Genomic DNA, 25,393 nt, shown 5'->3' on the forward strand with positions numbered 1-25,393 from the left:
ATTCCATTGTGTGTGGTGTTAATTTTACAATGTGTTGTGGTTATTTTCAACGTGTGCTAATGTCACTGTGAGCTCCGTGTGAATCCCTGTATCCTTCTATAAGTTGCAGCGTCCTGTGTCAGTTTTGGATGTCGGGGGAGAGCGGTGGATGTAATAATTTTTTCCCCCTCCCTGGTTTCATCCTCCTGTGAGCTGATAGGAGCCCCGCCCCGACATGCGCTCTGCCGGCAGTTGGCGGTGTTCGGAGCCGCCTCTCTCGCCTGGTGAGTGGGGGAGAGAAGCCGCAGAGCTTGGCATCGCCATCGTCCTCCTCCTCCTGCTGCTGTGAGTGTGCACAGAGACATTCGGAGCCGAGATGAAGGATCGTACCCAGGAGCTTCGGGCTGTGAGTATCCACAAACTGAGGAGGGGATGGGGGATGCTGTGTGTGTGTTTCTTTCTAACGGGGCTTGGGGAGGTGCCCTGGCTGCGGGGCTTTTTGACGAGCTGCTGCAGTCCGGGGGAGAGCATCCGGTTTGATATCGCCCTCGATACATCGTGTTGCAACGACGTGTTCCTGGGCACAGGAGCTAGTGTGGAGCCCAAGACCCGGGGGGTGGGGAAGGGATGATGGGGGACCAGCTCTGAACTTTAGCCGCATCCCTTGCAGATCACAGGATTGAGACTGGTCTGCCCCAAGGACCGTGAAGCTTCACCTGATCTGTGTGTGTGTGTGTGTGATATATACCGTGCCTGCAGCCTCACTCACAGCAGAGGTCCCTGTGCTCTGGCGTTCGCAGGGGCTCCGCTCGCACAGGAGCTGTAGGTAAAGCCGCCCCGTAACTGTGATTGATCCCTCTCGCTTCTGAACCGAGGCATCGGGTGAATACTGAACAGCCCCCATTTCCTCAATCTCATCTCCAACCCACCCCCCCCCCGCCCCGACTGAAACCTGCTGGCGAGTGATGCAGTTTAATCAGATTGACGCTCTGTCCGGAACTACCAGCCTACCTCCCTTCCCAAAACCAACCCCCTTCTTCACCGCCACCCCCCCCCCCCCCCCATTACATCGGGACAGTCAGAATCGGCCATCCCCCACCCAGTGACCAGCTCTGTGGAGCATTTCGAAGACGTGATTCTCGTTCAAGAGAATGGAGCACCAGTCGGGGGGATTTGTCATGTCGCCACCCACACGGCTTTCACCTGGTGACTTCACCCTCTCTGTCAGTCAGCCTCTGTGACCTGTGAAATCACGTTGATTTCTACGTGTTTGTTTTGGAAAGTCAGTCACAGAAGATGACTCTTCTATTGCTGTATTATCTTTTTAGTTCTCCCCTTTTCGGAAAAACATTCAGTTCTTCAGTTTGAGCCCCTCTGTTTCCCCAGAACCTTGTCTCCTCTCTTGCTAGTGCTCCTGTCCAGAATGTAGATGGTCGCTACGTGTGTGGGTGATGGGCTACTTAACAGTGGGCTCCTTCCATGAATAGCAAGTGGAAGTGCAGATTTAAAAATAAAATCCACTTCATTCACAGGGAACACAGTTTGGCATTGGAGTAGCTGTGATGTGGAGCAGCCATGCACTGTCTAGCTGGTATGGTTTCTCTGACATCCATCAACCACTGGCATGGTGCTACCTTTGAAAGGGACTCCATAACTTGGATAAAATAGAATGTCAGTTGGTACCAATAGAGTTTAGGGGATCTTGTGGACAGGCCACTCGTTCACTTGTTGCGTTAGTGAGTATCAATAGGGGATGGTCCCCAGCTGCAGCTAGTGACCGACCAGTGGCAATAACACCAGCTTCAGTGTTGGGTCACCATAATGTACTGCACAGGTGGCTGCCAGGACCTTTGCAGGAAAGAGTAAACTGTAAGGCAAAAACACATTTCTCGGGCTGTTTGAAGTGCGCGAGAGTTAGCCAAGGATGCAGATGGCATCCAAATCAATGGTGTCGATTGGCTCAATGGTCATCCTCCATTACTATATCTGTGAGGAAATCACTTCAGAGTAGGATATGTGGGTAAACATAACAGGAGAAGTTGCAAAGTCATATCCCCTCAAGACTTACTGCGCTGTGCATTGTCACCAAATAAAATTTTACCACTTGGAATATGCTGTCTAGTCTGTTATTCTTTTGTTACAAACTGTCACCGACAGATAATCAAACATATTTGGTTCTTAGGCAAAACTAAACGGGTAAAGGAACCAACAGATTGTGGATTGTAAATCTGTCAATGGGAAATGATACTGAATAATTACAGAGTAGATAAGTTATGGGAAATGAATTGTCCTTTGCAGCAGTGACTCATCAACTGCTATTGGCTCCTGTTGACCTCCTGTCTTTCCTTGCCATTGGCAGCAATATGAAGCATACTGTTCAGTTTTGCCCGCTGTAATGACATATTGTGGTCCCCGTTCAGAAATACAAACAACTGAACTGGAAACATACAGCATCTGTGGAGAGAGAATCAGAGTTAATGTTTCAAGTGGCTGACTTTTCATTAGGACAATTCTCAGAAAACGCCAATGACCTGAAAAGTTAACTCTGTTTCACATTGCAGAGATACTGCATGGTCTGCTGGATGTTTCCATGTTTTTGTTTGATTTCAGGTTTCCAGTTCTGCAGTATTTTGCTTTAGCAAACGTGCACATTGATTTTTGCAACCCCTGTGGTGAGGCTCTTGCACACTTTTGAGCATTGTTGCATCTGATGTTTACCAGGGTACAGAATTCTGTAACTAGAATTCTGTAGTACTAGAATTCTAGCCGCCGTTGACAATATCGCTGAGGACTCAGCCTTCCGTGTTTGATAGTTTAATTCTGATCCAAAAATGTGTACTCCTTACCATAGGCACCGTGTTATGGTAACTTATAAAACTTAATTTCTGTTCTACTCTATGTGTGATCCACATGCAATAATCTGTCTTCTGCACATGGCATGCACGATTAATATGTTGTTGAAATACTTTCCCTTCCTATTTAGGAATGTATTTGAGCTGTTACTGTGAACATACCTGGTTACTTGGGCACAGTTAATGTGCCTTTAAATAAACTAGCAGTGTGATCAAATTGTAGCTACGTCTGCTGAAGTGAATATGGGCAGGTGAATCATGAAACAGACTTCAGTTACTGACTGCATGTGCATTAGAATGGCGTCGTGACTGCTTCCTATTGTACGGGTGCATCAGTGTTTCTTGTATTATAACAATCGAAGCCAGTGATGACCTTTTTCAGTGTTGCTGGTAATGTAGTGTGAATGGTTCACTGTTCTAGCATGTTGTGAAGCAAATGGAACATGTTATTCATACTTTTCACTGTGGATCTTGAACCTGCTCTGACATTGTTCCTTCATGAGAATCAGGATGTCTTGTGTTTTATCTAAGGGGTGGTTTATTCTGAACGTGAAAGCCCTTAGAGAAACATTTCAAGCAGGGTTATCTTATTTTTCTCAGACTGGTGTAAAGCCTTCTGGTGTAGAACCCTACCCACATTTCTCCCAAGTAATGTCTCACTCCTCTTAATAAATAACATAATTAATTTATTTTCTTGGGCATCACCCCCTTAGCAGTATACCCTAGCTATGTGGCAGTGATGCCCCAACCAACTCGCAGCCACTTCTCGTGCTGTATAAAATGGTGTTTGTTTTTTTCAAGTCTGTTTCTTACATCCATTTCTGACAAGTGCAGCATTAAAAGATACAACGTCTTGTCTCCTTTTAGAAATGTCTGTGTTGTAAAACAAAATCATAATTTGTGTTCTCACACTTAAAAACAGCCATGAAAGTGATTGGTTCACTAATGTCCCTTTGAGAAGGAAAACTGCTGTCTTACAGACCTAGCCTGCATGTGATTCCAGGCACATGTTCCAGTGTTAATGTCCTTTGGGCAACTTGATGATGGGGCTGAGTTACTGCCTCAGTAATACTAACCTTTGAATAAAACCTATGAATAATCAGAGAGTCAGAATGGCAGTGATTATGTATGTTCATTATGTACCAGCAGTGACAAAGGACCTTAAATGTATTACATTAGAATTCGGCTCTTTATTCAGAGGGAAAATTGTCAACAATCATTTAAAAACTATTGCCAACAAAGAACAAACATGAAGTAATTGGTTCTACAGACAGTAAATGCTGCTGGTTGGGATGCTGCCAGTCCCTTGTGATGTGTGAAGCAGGTGTTGCAGTTACTATTGGGTGCTTTATGTAATGTGGTTTATTGTTTAGCTTTCTGAAAATGTTTTCATCATGAGAAATGTCTTAAGAGTGAGCAGATTTGTGGTGATGGTAAAACTGGAATGTGACTATTTAAATCTGAAATCATTTTTTGGGAAGCACAAATGTTGAATCAAAATGAAGGTAAAGCAGTATCTGCATTATTGTTCTGACATGCAATGGGAAATTCTGGCATGCAATGCTCAGACAAATATCTTACCAATTGGAGAGAGAACATAAAAAGTAGATGCAAGAGTAGGCCATTCAGCCATCTGAGCTTGCTCTTCCATTCTACAGTCTTGGCTGATATTCCATCTCAAATGCACCTGCTTGCATTGTCACTGTCTCTTAATTTCTGTAGTATTCAAAAATCTATGGAACTCTGTCCTACGTTTACTTAATAATCATGCTTCCACAGATATCTGGGGAAAAGAATTCTAAAGGTGCACAAAATCATTGAGTAGAGGACTTTCTATTTTCAGTCTTAAATGGATAGCTGACAAATTTGGAGACTGTGACCTCTTGTTCTAAACTTCCCAACCTGGGGAAATAGCCCTTTTGGCAAGAATCCTATTAAACCCTTTCATGGGTTTTCATGTTTCAGTGAGATCACTGCTCTTTCTTCAAAATTCTAGCAAATGGAGACCTAGCATACTCCGTCTCTATTCACCAACCATCCCTTCATCCCAGGAATGAGGGCTGAATTTTATTTTAGGCTTCCTTTTGTGATTTATCAAGAACTATTTTCTGATGTTCACATGTTAAGTTTTGGTTTTCAGTCTTCCTCGGTCTCACTGTCATTATGTGATGCAGTTACGTTATAACAACACTTTTTGTGTTTGCTTTCAAAGATGGACCCCTTGGACTATAGAAGCACAATTGGAAGAATTTAACAATATTTCTAATAAGCATCATGGGTAAAAATTAAAACCTCAACACACAAAAAGAGCATTAATTTCCTACCTGTAGCATTATTTAAATTGGATAAAACAACATGCATAAGGTAGCAACAATTTACTTCTTAATAAAAATTATCACATACTTCTATACTCAAATCAATCATGCTAAACATACTTTCTGCAAACTGGTGGTGTCACAGCAAAACAGTTGCATAATTGTCTCTAACAAAGTCACTGCACCTCAGATAATTCATAGTGTGTAAGATGTTTTGAGATGTGACAACAGCATAGAGCCATACAGCGTTGAAACAGCCTCTTCAGTCAACCAGACCATCCTGAACATAATCCCAAAGTAAACTAGTCTCAGCTGCCTGCAATGTTCATTCCAATATCATCCATTATATTTCTTCCCCGTATAGTATCTCCTGAAGTCCCGCAGCTTGAATCTGAAGATTCTACAATAATTTGCTTAGAATTCATTACCTCAATTTGCCTCTTCCCAATTAGCTTGTTTGAAAAGTAAAGAACCGTTACACCCTCTGACCAGCCTGCCTCTCCCCTTTCAGTCTTGTGCCAACTGTTGTACCTGCTCACTTCCCCTTTTACAGTGCCTGTTCTTCTTTGCAATCCCTCAGTCCCCACTTTGACCCTTTCCTTCTTCCCACTTTGCAGCCTTACTTTCTCTCCAAATCCCTGGCCATGTGCTCACCTGCCTTGCTGTCTGGACTTGCACCTTGGCTTCACTGGTCTTGTACGCCTACTGCACTCATTGACCCAGCAGCCTTGTTTTCCATTCCCCCAGAGACCTCTCTCGCCTTGTTGTTCCAATCACAAGCAGCTTCTCCTTGCATTTGCTGGATTTATGCGCATGAGAGGACTAGCCTGTGATTGGAAGAACTGCTACAATATTTGATGCCCTTTCAGATCACAGTGATTTTAGCAATTTGGTCACCCCGTAAGTGAATTTTTGCAAGAGTTCCCAGTGGGATTTCTGGGTGAATTCACATCACACATTTGAGTTTTGAGCATTGCCAGAAATTAGTAAACTTAAATCTCTCTCTTTCCAAGAGCCTTCACAATTTTACCAGGAAATCCTTATTCTCACATTCCTCACCTTTGCAATAAAAGGTAACATAGCGTTTTTCTGAAGAAGGGCCCAGACCCAGGATGTCAGCTTTCCTGCTCCTCTGATGCTGCCTGGCCAGCTCTACATCTTTTTATCTCTGCTGTTTTTGCATATTAGTTTTGTGTGTTTCAAATAGAAGGGAATCCAGGTCTCCGAGACCTGGTTTTTTCCAAGTCTGTCCCCATAATTTTTTTTCTGCTTTTTCCTTCTAAAATAAATAATTCCAGATTTTTCACATGTTACTCCAACTGTCATGTTCTTACCCACTCATGCAGGTTATGTATTTCTCTTTGCAGCTTCTTTCTCCCTCTCCAGTGATTACCTTCCCATTTAGTCTTGACAGGAAACTTGGATGCATTGCATGTGATTCTCCCTCACCTAAATCATTCATACCATTTGTAAATAACTGAAGCCCAAACCCTGATCTTACAACAGCCTATAATTACAGCTAGCCAACTTAAAAATGACCTGCTTTCTGCTTTCTATACTTTAAACAATCTTCAGTCCGCGATCATGTACTACCACCAACCCCATGAACCCTAATTTAGAATAATATTCGCTTGTGTGGCAATTTATCAATGGTTTTTAAAAATACAACTTGACTTCTCCATTATTAAGGTTACCCCCTTATCCACCTGACTGGTTACTTCCTCAAAAGACTCAGCAGATTTGATTTTTCTTCCATAAGCCTTTATTGATTTTGCTTAATTATAAATTTTCATGTGTCCTGTGCCAAGTCCCAGATAATAGATTTTTGCCTCTTCCTTACAACTGATGTAAAAGGGAATGAGATTTAAACATCAGCTTTTGTGGGCTCACATTAGAGAACTCACTCTCTCCGTTATTCAGTGATTCTTGTTACAAAATTCTATCTAATAGAATTGCATTGTGAATCTGTCGCTCAACAACACTTCCCACTGTGAATGGGGAGGGAGATGATGGAATTTTATCACTGATTATAGAATGTGCCACCAGACAAAGGAACTGAATGTGCCCACTCCCTGCCAACTTCATTTACCATAGATAATGATGACCTGTTCAGTAACAGCAGATAAGCTGTCAACACACTCTGATACTTAACCCTGTATTTGCTGGACTTTTATTTTAAGTGATAACTCTGGTCACATTTGGTTTGAAGTAAGAAACAGCTTAGAGGAAGAATGATTGCTGACATCAAGGTTTGACAAATGACAAAAACAAGAGTTACTAGGCCAGTTCTTCGAACAGTGCAATCAAGTCTTTCTTCATGTTTTTAATGGCTCCAGAGGTGAATTTTTGTGGCTTGGTGCCTTGAGTGAGATGCTGTGTATTTTTGCCAAATGAACAACATTGACTCATTTGCAATATTTTCCTGTGTCGTTATCGAAAATGGATATGCCATCCCATGGAGGAATGTAAATATATTGGATTCTGTCCTAAATATCATGGAGAGAGGCGTGGTGTCATATTTTTTATTTAAAAGGGAGAAGTCTAACAATGGCTAACACCATCCAACTGGAGAATATTTCTATGCATTTTTGACTGTGCACGCCTATTTATCTCACTGCCGATCTGTGTTCTTCACTGTTAGATTTTTTTGTTGATGCTGCTTCAGTTCTTGAACAGTTAACAGAGGCTTTCTTGTAACAAGTTGTGCTCCAAACCAAGGCTGCCATCGGATATGTTTCGCCATTTAGTTGAATACAAAAACCCGTAGCTCAGTGTTAACTCTTCAGGGACAAAATTCAATTCGGTAAATTTGGAACTTGTTTATTTAATTGCATTATAACCAGAAGCAAATCGCTAGTGAGCTTTCATTGTTTGGAGAATTGAAATGATCTGACACAATTAGAGGAAGCAGTGAAGATTGGGTGCTGCTGAGCCATGTTTCAATACATTTAATTGAAACAGACGGTCACACAACAAGCATCAATGATGAGGTTCCACACCCAATCATGCAACCATATGGAGGCTCAACAAAAAAGCTGTACACAGCTTCAAAGGGCATCAGGAAATACTCTAAACTTGTTGGATGCTTTCTTAATAGAGTGTCATTGGCTTGGGATGAAGAAGAGACCCTATCTATTCTTGTGGAGAATAGTTTAAAGCATAGAAACATTTAAGCTCTGCTTGCACTCTAGACTACATTTTCTGAATTCATACGTGCACTTACATAGACCGGGGGCATTCTGGCGAAGTTTGCCGATGATACGAAGATAGGTGGACAGGCAGGTAGTACTGATGAGTTGGGGAGGCTGCAGAAAGATTTAGACAGTTGAGGAGCGTGGTCCAGGAAATGGCTGATGAAATTCAGTGTGAGTAAATGTGAGGTTTTGCACTTTGGAAAAAAGAATACAGGCATGGACTATTTTCCAAATGGTGAGAAAATTCGTAAAGCAGAAGTACAAAGGGATCTGGGAGTGTTGGTCCAGGATTCTCTAAAGGTTAACTTGCAGGTAGAGTCCGTGATTAAGAAAGCGAATGTCATGTTATCGTTTATCTCAAGAGGGTTGGAATATAAAACGAGCGATGTGCTTCTGAGGCTTTATAAATCTGTAGTTAGGCCCCATGTAGAATGCTGTGTCCAATTTTGGGCCCCACACCTCAGGAGGGACATACTAGCCCTGGAGCGTGTCCAGCGGAGATTCTCACGGATGATCCCTGGAATGGTAGGTTTGACGTATGATGAACGGCTAAGGATCCTGGGATTGTACTCATTAGAGTTTAGAAGGTTGAGGGGAGATCTAATAGAAACTTACAAGATAATGTATGGCTTAGAAGGGGTGGATGCTAGGATGTTGTTTCTGTTAGGTGGGGAGACTAGGACCCGTGGGCACGGCCTTAAAATTAGAGGGGGTAAATTTAAAACTGAAATGAGATGACATTTCTTCAGCTAGAGAGTGGTGGGCTTGTGGAATTCATTGCCACGGAGTGCAGTGGAGGCCGGGACGTTGGATGCCTTCAAGGCAGAGATCGACAAATTCTTGATCTCAGAAGGAATCAAGGGCAATGGGGAGAGTGCAGGGAAGTGGAGTTGAAATGCCCATCAGCCATGATTTAAATGGCGGAGTGGACTTGATGGGCCATATGGCCATACTTCAACTCCTATGCCTTATGGTCTTACTTTGGCAGTTGGTCAGCTCAGTTGGATGGATGGCTGTTTTGTGATGCAGAGTAAAACAAACACAGGTTCTCATGCCAGCTGAGGTCACCGTAAAGGTCCCACTTTGTGAACCATGCCCCTTGCCGGAGGTCTTGTCACCCTGAGGTTAAACTCACCATCAAGCACCTCTGTCTTTCTAAAAGAGAGAGCAGATTATGGCAACTTTCACTCCTCAGTTGCAAAGTCATAAGGACCCTCCTCCCTTTCATTAGCAAGGAATTTACGATCAAGGAGTTTAAGATCTTTGTAGGGAATTAGAAAACTATTCTTTTTGATGTGCTTATGATTTTTTTTAGTTTTATTTCAAAAATAAGCTATATTCGTAAAATATCTTTATATTGTCAGATACTTTAGAGACTTTTAAGCAACTCTTGGATAGGCACATGACAGATAGTAAAATGTGGGGTATGCAGGGCAGATTGATCATAGTAGGATAACAGGTTGACACAACATCATAGGCCAAAGGGCCTGTACTGTTCTATGTTCCATATAAATATGTAGTCATTAGAGCAGTTCAATTCTGTACAGTCTTTATGTATGAAGAACAAACAAACCCAAGGCATTTCTTATAAAAATATAGTCTTATCTATGTGCACATGCAGCACTGGAAGGGTCTGATAACCAAATGAACCCCATTGCACTTTGGCAGAAAGACCTTAGACAGTGGTCTTTCCCCAAGCTGCCCCAAGCTTTAGTACATCCCTCCGCACGTAGTCCTGGACCTTAGAATGTGCCAGCCTGCAATAATCGGTCTCGGTCAATTCTTTGCACTGGAAAACCAACAGGCTTTGGACAGGTTAAAGAGTGTTTTTCACCGAGATGATGGTCATCCAGGCACAGTTGATGTTTTGTCTCAGTGTGTGTCCCAGGAACAGACTGCAGAGCACAGAGATCTGCACCAAAGAGCTGCTTAGGACAAATCTTAACAAAAAAATCACTACATCTCTCTCTCTCTCTCAACTTCCTTTACAAAGGCACATTCCAGCAGGAGATATGTAACAGTTTCTGTGATAAGACTATAGATTAAACTGTTTTGGTTGAAGCACTCCTCATCAAATAGTTAAAAGACCATGCCCTTCCCTATTAAATTGTAATGTATAAATTTTAGGATACAAATGTGCGGCTTGCAAGGGGTGACTTAATATTGCTTTGAAGATAATAAGGAACATGGGCATGCAATGTCTCAGTGAAAGGTTTGTCTGGCTTTGTGTCCTCCCATCAAAATGAGCCATTCGGCCAGTCCGCTCTGCTACAATTGTGGAAGTTACAACCAACACCCACCTCCAGCCTCAATCTTCACATTGTTTTGTGGACCCACTGGAACGACCCTTTGTCCCCAGTTTATGGACTACTATAACAAGGCATTGAAATGGAAATTGCTTTTTCGTTTATAGGAACAGAAATTGACATGTGTATTGACTGCGCTGCTATTCAGAGAGTCTGACGTTAATACATCACTCTGCCAGCACAGTTTAACAAATTAACTGCAGCATTTTGGAACAAGCTCTTGCAATGCAGAGTCTTATTGTGGCTGGGATCAGTAAGTTCAATTAGAGACTTGTTTACTGTCTGCATTATCTGTACCCTGTCTGAATCTCTTTATTGCCCCTATCATAGCACAGGACTAGGTAAACACCAAATCAGGATTTATCACTTAATCCTGATTTAATGCAGTAAGCCTTTTTTGCTTTCTATATGCTGTAATCACATTTTTCTCGTCTCAGATTCACAGGAATGAGAAAACCGAATGCCTCAAAATAAGTAGCCCTCAGAATAAACAGCCCCAAACTCATTACAACGTTGATTAAGCACATAGGAAATTTGGATCTATCCTTCCCCTCAGCAATTGCAGGAAAGGTACAGAATTACAGAAGTATAAAAAGAAATATGCTATAACTCAAACTCAGAAGATCCTCTCAAAGATATGATTGTGAAAGTCCAGAATTTCACTTCAGCCTATCCTCATGTCCTTTGAATAAGATTGCCAAATTAATCCTAATTGGAGGAAAATATTAAGGAGTTTGTCATCTGAACTAGCAGTCTCCCACATTGTACACTGCTGCATATATTGACCCTTCCATCTGGATTCAATCTTACCATGTAGCTCAGCATGAAAAGAACAATTTCATCGAATCATAGTGATACAGAACAGAATGAGACCACTTGATCCATCAAATTGATGCCAGTCCTTTTGAATGCGCTATCTGATTAATTCCAGTGCAGTAGCCTGCTCTTTCCCCAAGCCCCAAAACTTTTCCTTCTTAATTTTTCTCAAATCTACTTTAAAAAGCTATTATTATATTTTCTTTCAACACCACCATCCATGCAGACATTGAATTTGTAATTTGCTGTTTCTCTGGTCTCTCCACATGAGTGAAATCTTTCTCAAATGTTGCAATTCTAACAAACTTTTTCTGTACCCTTTCTAAAGCCTTGATATATTTCCTAAAATGTGATACCCACAACTGACTAGAATGCTCCACTCCAGCAAAGTTCTAACCAGTGTTTCGTAAAAGTTTAGCATAACTTGCTTTCTTCTAAATTTTCTATCCATATATGTCTATTAAGGCTCGGACCTAGTGTATCTGTTTACAGCTTCTCAACATGGCCTGCCATCTTCAAAGATTTCCCCACTTCTTTATGTTCCTGCCCTTTAACAAATTGTATCAGACTAGGTCACTGCAAGTATTTAAAGAGAAGGTAGATAAATAATGAAATATCGGGAGTTGGGAGTTACATGGAGTTAGCACTGAAGAAGACATGATGTTATTGAATGATAGTGCAGGCTTGAAGGATTAAATGGGATATTCCTGCCTTTATTATCAAGCTTTTAGTCTGTATTTCCTCTTGTTCCTGGCACTAAAATTGTTTGTTTCACATCTTCTCTGCATTAAATCTTTCATGCTGTGCACATGTCCATTTTACCAGTGCCCTGTCTCCTCTTGAAGTCTTTTACAGTTCTTCACAATATCTTTTACATTTTCAAGTCTGTATTATCTGAAAATCTTAATGTTATCCCCTTCCTGCCTATGCCTTGGTCATTAATATGTTCTGAAAACAGCAGTGTTCCTAAAACTGACATGGGGAAGCATCACCTCCAGACTGCAATACAGCTACTACCCTCTGCATTTTGTTGCTGAGCCAATGTTGTATCATATAGTCACTATCCCTTTAATGTCATGATCTTCAGTTTAGAACCCGAGATTATTATGTGCTACTTTATCAAACACCTTTTTTAAAATTTCATGTGTACAAAATCAACTGCATGAATCCACTTCATCCAAGAACTTGACCGTATTTGTCAAGTATGAGTTACCTTTAACAAACCTATCAAGGCTTTTGCTTATTTATGTATATTTTCAAAGTCTCATTAAACTCGTGTAATATTATTGGCTGTAAAATTTTCCTGACCATTCACTTAGGCTCATCACCTTTAGTTGTGAAACTTAACCCCTTACTTTTATGAACAGATATCTAATAGTTTTGCAATCCTCCAGGCCCCTCAGACTGCTCCAATACCTAGATGTGGTTAGCACCTGTGTGATTTACACTCATTCCTCAACAAGTTAGGATACATCCCTAACAAAGAGGAATACCTTTCTACTTTTAGTGCTGAAAACCTTTCGAGTACCTCCTGTTCAGTTTTTTGACTTCCTCCTCCTTTTACTGTGACAACAGCAGTGTCGTCTTCAATAGACACAGATACAAAGATCTCATTTATTATCTCAGCCATGCCTTCTTCCTGCATTAGAAGACTCAGTTTTGACCCCTATTCAGCCCATTCTTCCAATGACTGTCCTTTTATAATTCTGCTTGTAAAGTTGTTTTGGGAGTTTGGTTTTTTTAATGCTGTCTGGTAATCTGTAATGCTTTGTCGTGCTTATTTGCTTTTTCCTCCCAACATTTTGAATTCACCTTGGATTTTCTGCTGAATTACCAACCTGGACTTTTAGCGCAAGGTTGCTTTTCTTGTTTTATTTTATCTACTATATTATTAGTCAGCCGGGCACTTCTAGTTTGGGATGCCCTTATTTTTCACCTCATGGGAATGTGTCTAGACTATAGAATCACAGTAACTCCTCTTTGAAGGCCTCCTTTCACTCCATTACTGTTTTACTATCTACATCTGCCTTTAAAGAGCAGGTTTAACTCAAATATCAAATGTCATGAAGCACTTCTGAGGCATAAGGGAAAATAAACATTTTGCCAGATCTTAGGACGATCACTGAAATCTTGTCACAAAGATTTTATTTTAGGACAAATAGCTGCAGGAAGGAGGACTGACATTTGTAAATAATGTGAATGATTATGAGGCTGGAGATATACAAATGGGGAGTTAGAATGGCAGTAATATAAGGCTTAAATGTTCTGGAACAGAATGTTGACTATCGGAACTTAGTTTCCTCCATGGGACACAAGGTGAACTGTTCGGCAGTACTAGACACAGTGGTCTAAAAAGAGCTACCACCCATCCACGCAGGCCAAGAAGTTTTGGAATAAGGAGCCTTCCATGTGTTGTAAGGAAGGAGGTGAGAATTGGTAAATTTTAGCAGCCAGGATCCTAGGGAAATTGCTAATTTAATGGTTGCCGATTGATTGAACTTTATTCCATTTATCAATCCATCAAGAATTAGACTTAGAAACCATTTGACTTTTGAACAGAAAGACCAATGGAAATGGGAAAGGGAGCCACAATTAGATTGATGGGTCACATAAGACATCAGGCAACTAAGTGAGGTGGGTTGTGGGGGCACTGAGCTAAGAGTAAATTGGAGTTGCAAAACCAATAATGTGGACTGAGAGTACATTGCATTGCAGACAGTGAGTAGATTCAGTGGTAGGGAAGATACAAAGCAAGAAACAGCTAAGGTTGAGACACTTGAGTAAAAAAAGGTATGAGGTGAATAGTCCTCCTTTTCATGGCCCACGAGCAGTGCTGCAAATGCATCATCGTAACGCACCTCTGCCAAAATCAGAAGTGAGCACATTGGAGTCAGATTCAGGTGGCCTTTACAATGTTTGAATTTCTTACATTCCCTATCCCTCCTATTCTGTGGGTTTAAAAGTTTCCTCTTGAATTTTGAAATGAAAAAGGCACAAATTGAGGATTTGGGTGACAGATAAATTAAGATGGTGTCAAAGCAGCCAAAGTGTGAGATAAAATTTGACAATGCAGTGAAAAGGATTCTCAGGGGTGAACATACAGAATGCTGAGGGTGTGAGCTGTCTCATTCAGCCTTGTAACTATATGTTTACTGCAGGGTCCCAAGCACAGACAGTGATAACGTGAACTTGAGCTCTAGTTTATCCTTATTCCTGAGGCATCAAAGATTTGGTCTGTTTTATCACCTAAAATGTCCCAGTACTCCACTTAAGAAATTGTTACCAACTGCGATTATTAGTGCAGGGGAGAAGGACTTGAGTGTCCCAAACATATCCTTGAGAAAGGATCAAATGTAACTTGTTAGCACTTCTGCACTTGTGAACAGCCATCTACACCATTGGATTTTCTGTCCTTTTGCCCATGCTCTCCTTTTATAGGTGTTGCCAGCTGTGGACGAATCTATACCTGGACATTTCACCACTAGGCTTGACCCATTCTCCAGCTATTAATCAGCGAACACATCCATCTTTTTGATGCAATTGGAATACAGAGAGACTCGTTACCCAATTTAGTGATGTTTATCTACTCCACAAAGAAACTTCTGCTCCCCCCATTTTCAATATTTTCGTAGAGAAGAATATTCAATGAAAATGATACATTTCTTTAATGTTCTGATGATTCTTCTTTCTGAGTTGCTCACAACAATGTCCTGGAGATTGCTTTTCAACTCCTTGGGACTGTAAGGCATCCCTAAACATTCTGAGACAATCCTAGAGTGTTGGCAACCATATTCCCTTTGTTTTCCCCCTCAATGTTTAAATCATACTTCATGTACCTGGGCCCACACTGCTTTGCAATCCATTTCAGTGTGTCTCACACTCTTTATGACAGTCACTCTATGTCCTAGCCCCTTCTTTCTCTCGTATCTCTAGATTGGTCTTATTCGTTGTTGTCTAATGTTTCACAATTTATTCATTTCCATATATATAGAGCCCACAGCCATGTGGGTGTTCCCTCCTTATTATTGATTTTTCTGGATTTTCATACAAATTTGGTTTTTACCAGTAAAATATTTTTCTTACAAACAGTGCACAGTGTACCTGGCAAATGGTGTTTGGATATTAGACCCAAGCCTAGTTGTGAAAACATCTGTTGTTATTCAGTCTATAATCTTTTATTTCTGTACACACCTACATTATGCCATTATGTGAGAACTGTTTCTTGTGTGCCTATTATTCTCTATTGTTATTCAGACCCGCACATGGCACTTTCCATCAATGCAGTCATGTTTCTGTGAGCAAAATTACATTCATTATACATATCTTCTAAGCATATTAGTCAGAATAATTAGAGTAAATTCTTGCTGTATTTTTAATTATACAAAATGAGATGGTTCTGCTATGGTGTCATTTGGGGCAGTGCTTGTTGAAGAACAGCAGGTAGGGTTGAATAATTGACAGGTAAGAAAATAAGTAATTTTTAAACAAGATATTTCAGACGCCTTTACTCTACTGTCCAGTGCAATCGCATTTTCCCGTGCATGGTTCTGTTCATGTCTATCTAGATGGCAAGCTGTACATCACATTGTCCCCCCAACACCACTGGGATCCACTCTTGGCTGCCTCCTCTTCCTTCTCTGGTTTGGCAACCTCACAGCCCTGTAGGGCAAGCAGGTCGAGGAGTAAGGGTTAGTGGTCCAGGTATATGCTGATAACCCCTGCTCCCCCCCTCTAATAGCTACCTCGGCTGGATCACTACCACTGTGCCATTAGACACTCTGTCCAATATCTAGGATGAGTCCCAACAACTTTAGCTCAATATTCCACTGATTTAAACTTCTTGGACTGACACAATCCAGCTCTGTAACGGTTCTTTATCATCTTGGCACCCTTAACCCAGATCATATACTTTGATCTTTGTATTCTTGTCAACCTCTGCTGATTAAACTGTAAGAGCTGCCCACTCTAACCTTCTCCACGCTAGATTCCCATTCCCCATAAATCTCCTACAATATTACCAATAAACAAACTTTATCTTTTCCCTTTGAGCTGAGAAAAGGATCAAAAAACATCAACATTGGACACTCCTGCTAAGCAATGGTTAAAAGACCTGCAGTGTCTAAAAGCTTTCCTTATTCCATATATGTGCTATTGGAGGTTGCCTGCCATGTCCCTTCAGGAAGAAAAAATGTAAATTTACAGTTTGAGACCATGTCAATTGACGTTTTCAAGGCTATCATTTAGTATTAGCTTTCAGTAAGGATAGCAAGGGAGATGGATCGAGAGCATATAAATGGAGTTTGGGTACCGATCAACAATCTTGTTGAATGTTGGGATGAGATCCAGGGACTGAATGACCAACTATTGCTGCTCCCCTCTGTGAATAATCAAAGCAATAATATTTGTCATTTGTCATATATGTTAACCAGGACTCATAAACACATTATTCAGTAACTGTTTGAAATGACCAGCAAGTGACATGGATATCATTTACATTGTAGAGGACTTCTTAAGCATCAGCCACCACCAGACTGTACTCTTCTTACAATTCCATCACATTTGATAATTATATTATGAAATCTTTTACATCAACCAACAGGACTGAGAATTAATGGGAAGCTATTTTTAAAAAAAAAGACATTGACCCAGTTAGAGATTCAGTTTAAAATGTTTCACACAGAGATTTATATGACGGAAAACAAGAGAGATCTCAGTGAATAAATTAATATTCTGCAGTTCTATAAAATTCCTTCTAGAGATCAGAGAGTATTAAACTGAGTTCCTGTGGAAACTGTGATGCGTGGGGTGGAGTTTTCATAGGGAAAATGTCTGAAAGCGGCAGATTGCCGGCACAATTCTCTTTGCTTTCCTCTTCTTTCCTAATTGTGAAATGTAACCCAGCAGGGACCTAACTAATTAGACACTGGAGGCTTCTTTAAGAGTCAGGCAGACCTTCCATGAAACTGAAGGAATTGAACAAAGTGGTATTGCAAGTCAGTTCAACACAAATGTGCAAATGATGAAAAAAAGAAACTCCTTGCAATTTTTTGTTCTTATTTAGAAAAATATTTCAGGGACAGAAAGTAGTTGCTCTAGACATGCCGTGTGTGCCCTATAATTTTGTGTGAGAGAGTTGACGGTAGACATGATTGTGTTTGCTTGTAGACTCAGTGTCATGCACTAGGTCAATTGATCTGATCTGGGTGAAAGCAGGTGGAGGCTAACAACCTACAGTAGCAGTTGGATCACATGACAATCTAACTCATCAAATCTCCGGCATTGCAGGTGATTGGAAAGTGCACGAAAGTGACAATTATATAGCTCAGTCAGTTCAGGACAGAATCTTATCATGCAGTGGTATTGTACATACATCTGAACCTAAAGGCCCAGTTCACGTTCCATCTGCGTCAGAGGTGTGTAAGTAACATTTCTAAATGGGCTGACTTAAAAACACCTCCACACCTATAGGTCAACTTGATCCTGGTACATTGAATTGCTCCTTCGAGTGATTTCAGGGTTTTATGAAACAAAGGATCAGAGATAATAGTTGTTATTGAGGTTAAATCTACAATTTTAAGAACAGGAAACATTGGGCAAAAATTCAGGATAATAAAACAATGTGTTACACCCAAGGTGTGTGGTGATTAGTTCAACTTTGAACTAAAGATTCCAACTGGAGTCCAACTGTTGGTGGCTATGAGCTTTCTCCATTTTACAGAAGTTATTGATGTGTCTGGGTTTTCAAGTCTGGAGTGTTGCATCTGTAATTGTATTGAAATAAGTTACTAATTGGATATATTTTGGCATTGATTTAAAATGAACACCACCTGCTAAAGGATTTGAAGGTATGTTATGCTCAGCTATGCAAGGGAATCAGGACAGAGTCACACGTCAAGAAAAATAAGACACTGTAGATGCTGAAGTTCTGAAATAAATCTAGAAAATGTTAGGAAAATCTCTGGCAGTGAGGCAGCATCTATGGAACAAGAACCAGAGTTAATATTGCTAGTTCAATGTGACTCCTCTTTAGAACCTGGTGGTTCAATGCCAGACACTCAGCAGAATCTTACGTGGGCCTGAACAAACTGATTATCTCAGGAAATGAAGCGAGGGCTATTTTGATGTTGGCAACAACTTCCTGTACCTTTTAACTATGTTTTGAGTGTCGAGGTGAGATACGCACTAGACAGCAGCGAGTTGCCTACTAAAGATGGTTTCTCGTTAATGACCTTATTAACTGCACATCTTGCCTCACTTAATGTGCAGCTTTTATTCTACCATCCATTGTGAGCAAACTAGATGTTGAGAATTCTCGCTGTGGAGGTCAAAGTGGGTATTTGGCCACTTTAGCTCACCTCACTCCAAAGAGCCACCATGTTAGTTAATTGGCACAACATCTCAGAGCACAGTCTTTGGGCACTGGTCACATGAACCCCACATCCACAAACATTGGTATCTGGCAAGTTCCAGCTTCTAATAAGCCTATGGCACATCTCCGATCCATTTACAGGACACTTCTGTATTTTAGTGCTGTACCTTGCATTTTAATGGCAGCCATTATTATAATGCTGCAGCAAGGACACTTAGCACTCAGACACATGCATCAAGCTCATGGACTCGGCCAGTCTGTATCTCTGGGCTATTTGGTTGCTCACTTTCATTTTTTTTTGAGTCTAAGGCATCCTTGCCTTGAATTTTAACATCTTGCCCCACAGCCAGAGAAAGCAGGCCAACACAACTGCGATTTAGTCCAGGCATAGACACAACACCAAGAAGTTGACAGCTGTCCTCAGTTAAGTCAGGGGGGATAGCTTTCAGTGATGGAGTCCAAGCGCAGTAAGTGGATGGCTTCCTCTGATACCAGTCCAGGGCTTGGACCTGGTCTGTCAGCTGCATTAGACATAGTTAGGATCCTCTCCTCAAAGGATGATGATCTGAATGTCAGACAGCCCACTACCAGTCTTGATCGTTTCTGCCCTGTTGTGGTCTGTTTTCCTCTTGGGATGAGAGAGAGGCAGGGTTACAGAAGATGAAGGTGAGTAGCAAGGCTGTTACTTTGGTTGTAGGTCTGGAAGATCATATGAACTCCCTGCAAGGCAAGTCCCTTATCCAGCTCTAGCTTAATAACAGCTGCGGTGGGATAAGGCCCTTTTAAAGGGAATAATCGTCCGCTCCGTGGGCAGCGGGGCAGGAATACGTCCACAATGCTTTCCATCACAGACATTGGGATGGAGGCAGGAGGGTGATGGGATCTCACCTGATACCCTGTTGCCTGCATAAGGTCCTTGCCACCACCGAACATATCACACGAGAGGGCACAAGATTCCACCCTATATTTGTGTTGTTGATTGATTTTATTTAGTGATGTTCATTGTTTAATAGCAGTCTTGTGGCTATGTATCAGTCTAATTTCAGTTCGCCAATCGGTCTCAGTGGTTGATATCAGTTAGTGACTCTGCTTATGTTTCAACAGGTTGATTTCAGTGACTTGGTTAAAATGCCTAATTCTGTGCTATGTCTGTTTGCAGCAGAGTTTACCAGTGGCTGTTTAATTGAGGTAGAGGTCAACAGCTGCCATCAAATGAGCTGTGAATGCTGTTATTAGAACATCAGCCATATTCTCAATCAGATCAGCCTTTCAGTATCTACGTTCTGATTGATTTCGACTCCAAATGCAAGCCGGCCAACTTGCCCCTGCTTCAGATTAATTAGCAGGCTGTCCTAAATCAGAGCAACTGATAATTTAATGGATGATCCAATTAACCTCTAATCTTTATAGACTGTACTATTTCTGTTTCTATTGTAGCTTATTGCAGATAGTATGATGCAGAGAGACCAAGGGCTACAGTCACATATTCATCACTCTGATTCCATGGGAGTTTCACAGTTTTATTGGTTGACAAAGCAGCATTATCTTTACTTTCCTCTAGTTCCTGTCATTAATGCATCTTATTGTTTCAGTTACATTTTGCACTGATTCCAACACAATTATGAAACTCCATTTTATCTCTGCTGAGCCCAGTCCACGATCTGCATGCAAAAAAGTGCGGCAGGCTGGTGGAAGGATGTGGATGTGGGACCGAATTCTCAAACAAGGCTGGCTTTCGACAAACATTCTGTCTCACTCTTTTTACAAAACTGGAAAATTCAAGTGCTGATAGTAAAATCGGTGGTCTGTTAAAGGGATTTTTTTAAAGTCAACATTTTTAGATTTTACTCCCTTGTGATGGTAATCTCCCTCATGTTAATACTAATACTACTAATTCATTGCACATTCATGTGCTTGTCTAAAAGTCCTGAAATGTCCTTATTGTATCTACTTCCAATTCAGAATAGATTAACTCTGTTTCATTTAAAACAATGAAATACATTAAAAGCTATGAAGCAGACACCACAGCAAATCCGCTGGTATAATAAACAAAGAAATTGCAGTTGTCCCATGAACTTTGATTTAAGACTGTTGATCATGTGTTCTATCTGTAGGTAAGCTTGGTTGCTGACAGTTCAAGCGTGGTGAACCTTATCAGCAGTATGTTTTTCACTGCTGTTCTTCATGTCATAATATTGTTCATGATCTAATAATGAATTGCTCATCAAAGATTGACTAACTGTCTGGGTTGGTATATTTTAAAACAGATAAACACATTGCAATTTATGAAGCAGGAGTTACAGCAAACTACCTAACATGTATGTATCCAGCTTTCCAACACACAACAGACTTACAAACAGGCAGAGTCGTGCTATTGCATGCACAAATGCATTGAGTTCTGAGTAAGGGTCACTGGACCTGAAACATTGACTCTCATTTCTCTTCACAGATGCTATTATACCTGCTGAACTTTTCCAACAACTTCTGTTTTTGTTGTTGTTGTTGACATTGAATCCTTCACCATCTCAAGGAGATACACATACAGTAATCTGGACTGCACACAGTTGTGTCAGTTGCCCGTTGTCCCAGGAACAGAGTCATAAAGTGGTCCAAAGCAAGATGGAGTGCTAGCATCCTGTTTCCAATGGCAGTACCTGTGATAATTACAGACAGTAGTGCCCCAGAGAACAGCATGCAGATGGTGTAAAGAGCTTGGGGACAGAATGGAGACCTGGCGCTGCACATCCCAGCAAAGAAAGCTGGTGTTCAGAGACCAAGGGTAGGGCAGAAAGATATAATTAGAGAGGGAAAAAGACAGTTCTGCTTTGGAAGGAGAGGTGGTATTCAGTTTTGAAACAATGGCAGCCGCCTTGAAATCAGCCTTAAAAAGAGGGTTGATTTGAAATTTCTAGCCATGTTGGCCTCCCTCTATTTGCTTACGTGTGGCCTTCAAGAGTATATTTTGCTTTTCTGTTCCCAAAATGGGTACTCCAAGACGCTGATGTGGATACCCACCTGCCTGATGTAAATGGCCTGACCTTGAAAACTCGCAGCTCTACTACTAATGTGATGTGATTCCTGCTGCATTGCAGTTGCAAAAGTAGAGCTAAATTACAGGTATTCAGGGACCATATGTTATAGTACTTTTACCGATAATTCGGGTCCCTTCACCTTGTCTGCATCTGTAACTCCTATTCACCATCCTGGGATTGACTTTTGATTGCGTCAGCTGCAATCTTGGCAGTGTTCTAAATCTTCAAATCTGTGCACAAAGCATTGTTGCTGAGATGTCAAGCATTCTGTCAATATTTAGTGCTCATGCCTATTAATGTGGCATTGATCAACAATCCAGTTCTCAAAACAGAACCACTGCACCAAGAACGAGAGAGCCAACCCAAGTGCCTGAGGCTAAAAAGGAAGATCCTGCACTCATTTTTTGCCCCACTTTTGTATTTTACTTGTAATTGCAGGTAAAGTGGTCGATTTATCTGTGTTCTTTCCCAGTAATTAAACTTGGGAAATACATGATTGTGATTTTTGTTGTAATTCTACAGTCCCACAGTCTTTATGATTAAATGACATGAAGCAGAACCTCTGAATCAAGCCTGACGTTACACCTGTCAGTGTCCACACTGAAACTAAAACCATAGTTTACAGGAACTCCTCAGTGTTTCACATTAATAACTGGTGAGGTGGAATGAATCATAATCTGCACTTGAATTTCAGGAATCAACAGGAAAAACCTCACTCACACTCACACTCACACTCACACTCACACTCACACTCACACTCACACTCACACTCACACTCACACTCACACTCACACTCACACTCACACTCACACTCACACTCACACTCACACTCACACTCACACTCACACTCTCTCACTCTCTCACACACACCACCCTATTCAATAAGGGAACCTATAATGACATAAGTCCGTCCCCCTTACTCCATTGGTCTCAATCAGTTACGGATGAAAAACCCCCGAAGAGTGGCATTAAATAAAATTCTGTTAATGATTCAAGTGAAATGTAAAACGGTGGTGTTTAGATCATCCGGGTTTATTTGGATGTCATTGCCCGGTTTAGTGGGTGAATTTGCAATCTGGACTATGTGTGACTATTAGTCTTTATTCTTTCACAGGCAAAGGACAGCGATGATGATGATGAAGTCAGCGTTAATGTGGACAGAGACCACTTCATGGATGAGTTCTTTGAACAGGTGAGATTATTATGAGTGGATGCAGAAGGATAAGCAGATTGGAGTGGCATGGTAACAGCAGGATTTAAGATGAGCTGTAGGTACATTCCAAACATCTATCGAGATAACAATGATACAGAAATATGGCCGTGGACTATGAACCTAAAGTGTGACATGTCAGATTGTTATTAAAGATATATAGTTAACATGCAAAAAGAGTACCAGAACAAAGGATGTGATTACACGTCGCAGGAGATCCTGCAGTGCAGTGCAATCTAGTAAGTATCTATGACTCAAGGACCTTCAGCTCAGAGTCAGTGAGGTTGATAAGCTACATGCACTGTAATGCATGGCGGAGGGCAGTATTTGCTTGGCTGCTTTATTCCAGAAGACAACCACATTGTTTACTACAGGAGCTGGCAATTTGGTCAGTAGTCGGGGACAGGAGGACTTGACCATGAGTAAGGGGCATGTCAGGGCTTTAAGAAGGTGGAGCAGCCTTTGCAATAATCCAACAGATTTGAGTTGTTTGCAGCCTATATGGACAAAAATAGGTACTGAGTGGATGATCAAACTGACCATAGCATTTTAATAGAGGAAGTCATTCAAATGATGAGAATGGTTGATGTGGCTGCAGGATACCAGGATGATCCTGGTCAAAAACATCTGCAGTAAATGTTTACAGCTTGAGCAGCTTTGGCTCAAAGTTCGTGAGCTGGATGCTGAACTACAGACACTTTGACACATCAGGGAAGGGGAACATGACCTGAATATTTTGTACCAGGAGGCAGTCACATCTGTTTGGATAGGGCCTTCTGAATTGGCCAGGTGGGATAGGAGGTTGTGAATTTGAGTGGTGCTGTTAAGGAACCCACAAGGCAGGAGTATCAGTTTTTGAAATTGTCAAGAAGGTTTGGGGTTCTTTGTACTTGTTTGGATGAGAGTAAGGCTGCGGGGTAGATGAGCTAACTGACCATGGCATTGTGGTACAGAAACTCATTCAAGTGAGGAGAGCCAAAAGGAATGTAGTGACAGTAAGGGGAAGTGTCATGAGGGGAATTGACACTGTTCTCTGCAGCCAAGAATCGGAGTTCAGAAGGTCATGTTGACTACTTGATGACAGGCTTCATGACATCTGCTCTGAACTGAAACTTGGAGTCGATGGGAAAGATCCAGTTGTCATGGCCCTTTATAGTTACTAGTGAAGTAGGCGGGACAAGGAAAGAGGTTTCGCTTAGACAGAATGAAGACTCAGGCCCCAAGATGAAGATCAGAACCTCAAGCCTAATCATCTGTTAACTGACCCACATACAACTGGAAGAGGAAACATAAGATTAGTGAACTGAATTTGTGGCATAAAGACTGGTATGGGTGACATCAGTTTAAGTTTATGGAGCACTGGCATCAGTACAGAAGAAACAGTCAGGAAACATACAATAGGACAGTCTGCACGTGAACTGTGCTGGGGCCAGTATTCTAGCAAATACTACAATTAAGAAAGTAGAAAGGGCGTTAAACTTAGCAATGCTGCTGAGAGATGAAACTTGGATAGATGTAGCAAATCAATAGGTAGAAATAGGTCAGGAGGGCAAGATAATAATACGGGAAGAAAAGGTAGGAGAAGAGCAGAAGGAGAGGGTTTTATTTCCTCTAAGGATACACCAACAGTCAAGACTAGATGTTAACAAAGAAAACCCAAAGACAAAACTGCAAACTTTGTAATTAAATGTGGTTGGAAAAAAAGTCACTAGTAGAGGTGGCCTCTCGGCGTGTGAACCATAAACACAGTGTTACACAAAGTATACAAAAGAGAATATTGTGTACTTTGACAAAATGATTGTTATAGTAGTAAATAGTTTTAGGGTTAGGGTTAAAAAGATAAGGATAAAAAGTGGAAAAAAATCAGCGGTGGAAATGATAGCCTGGATGTGAAGTTCATAGATTGCTTTATTAGAAGAGTATATTCTGGAACAACCAGAGAGCAGGTTGTTTGAGACATGGTATTTTGTAATGCAACAGAATTAATTAATGACCTCAGTGTGTGTGGACACTTAGGTAGCACTGGGCACAGTATGATTGAATTTTCCATTCAGTTTGAAAGGTAAAAGAGTGGATTTAAGACTAGTATTTTAAACTTAAATAAAGGCAACTGTGTGGGCATGAAAGCAGAGTTTTCTGAGGCGAATGGGCACACTAGGCTCGGGCATAGATGAATCAAGAAGTGAGTAAAAGGAAGTTGTGAAAGGAGAACCATCTACAGTTAACAGAAGATTGTCAGGGAAGCACTGAACATGAGGAAAAAACTACAGTCACCTAAAATGGATGGCATGTCAAATGATCGGACAAAAGATAAATAATG

General features: G+C 41.1%; 1 protein-coding gene across 6 annotated transcripts in view; it reads left to right on the forward strand.

Moving 5' to 3' along the window:
• The first annotated feature begins 245 nt into the window (after positions 1 to 245).
• The window catches only part of LOC125464552 (syntaxin-1A), a 226,901-nt gene continuing 201,753 nt past the window's right edge, over positions 246 to 25,393 (forward strand). For all 6 annotated transcript variants that reach the window (XM_048557056.2, XM_048557055.2, XM_048557054.2 and 3 more), the window contains exons 1-2: positions 246 to 385; positions 22,978 to 23,055. In XM_048557056.2, coding sequence (XP_048413013.1) covers positions 356 to 385; positions 22,978 to 23,055 — 108 coding nt within the window. In that variant the 5' untranslated portion in view covers positions 246 to 355. The remainder of the gene's footprint in view (positions 386 to 22,977; positions 23,056 to 25,393) is intronic.

The sequence above is a fragment of the Stegostoma tigrinum genome, chromosome 27 (genome assembly GCF_030684315.1).
Source record: "Stegostoma tigrinum isolate sSteTig4 chromosome 27, sSteTig4.hap1, whole genome shotgun sequence".
In the NCBI taxonomy this organism is placed as follows: domain Eukaryota; kingdom Metazoa; phylum Chordata; class Chondrichthyes; order Orectolobiformes; family Stegostomatidae; genus Stegostoma; species Stegostoma tigrinum.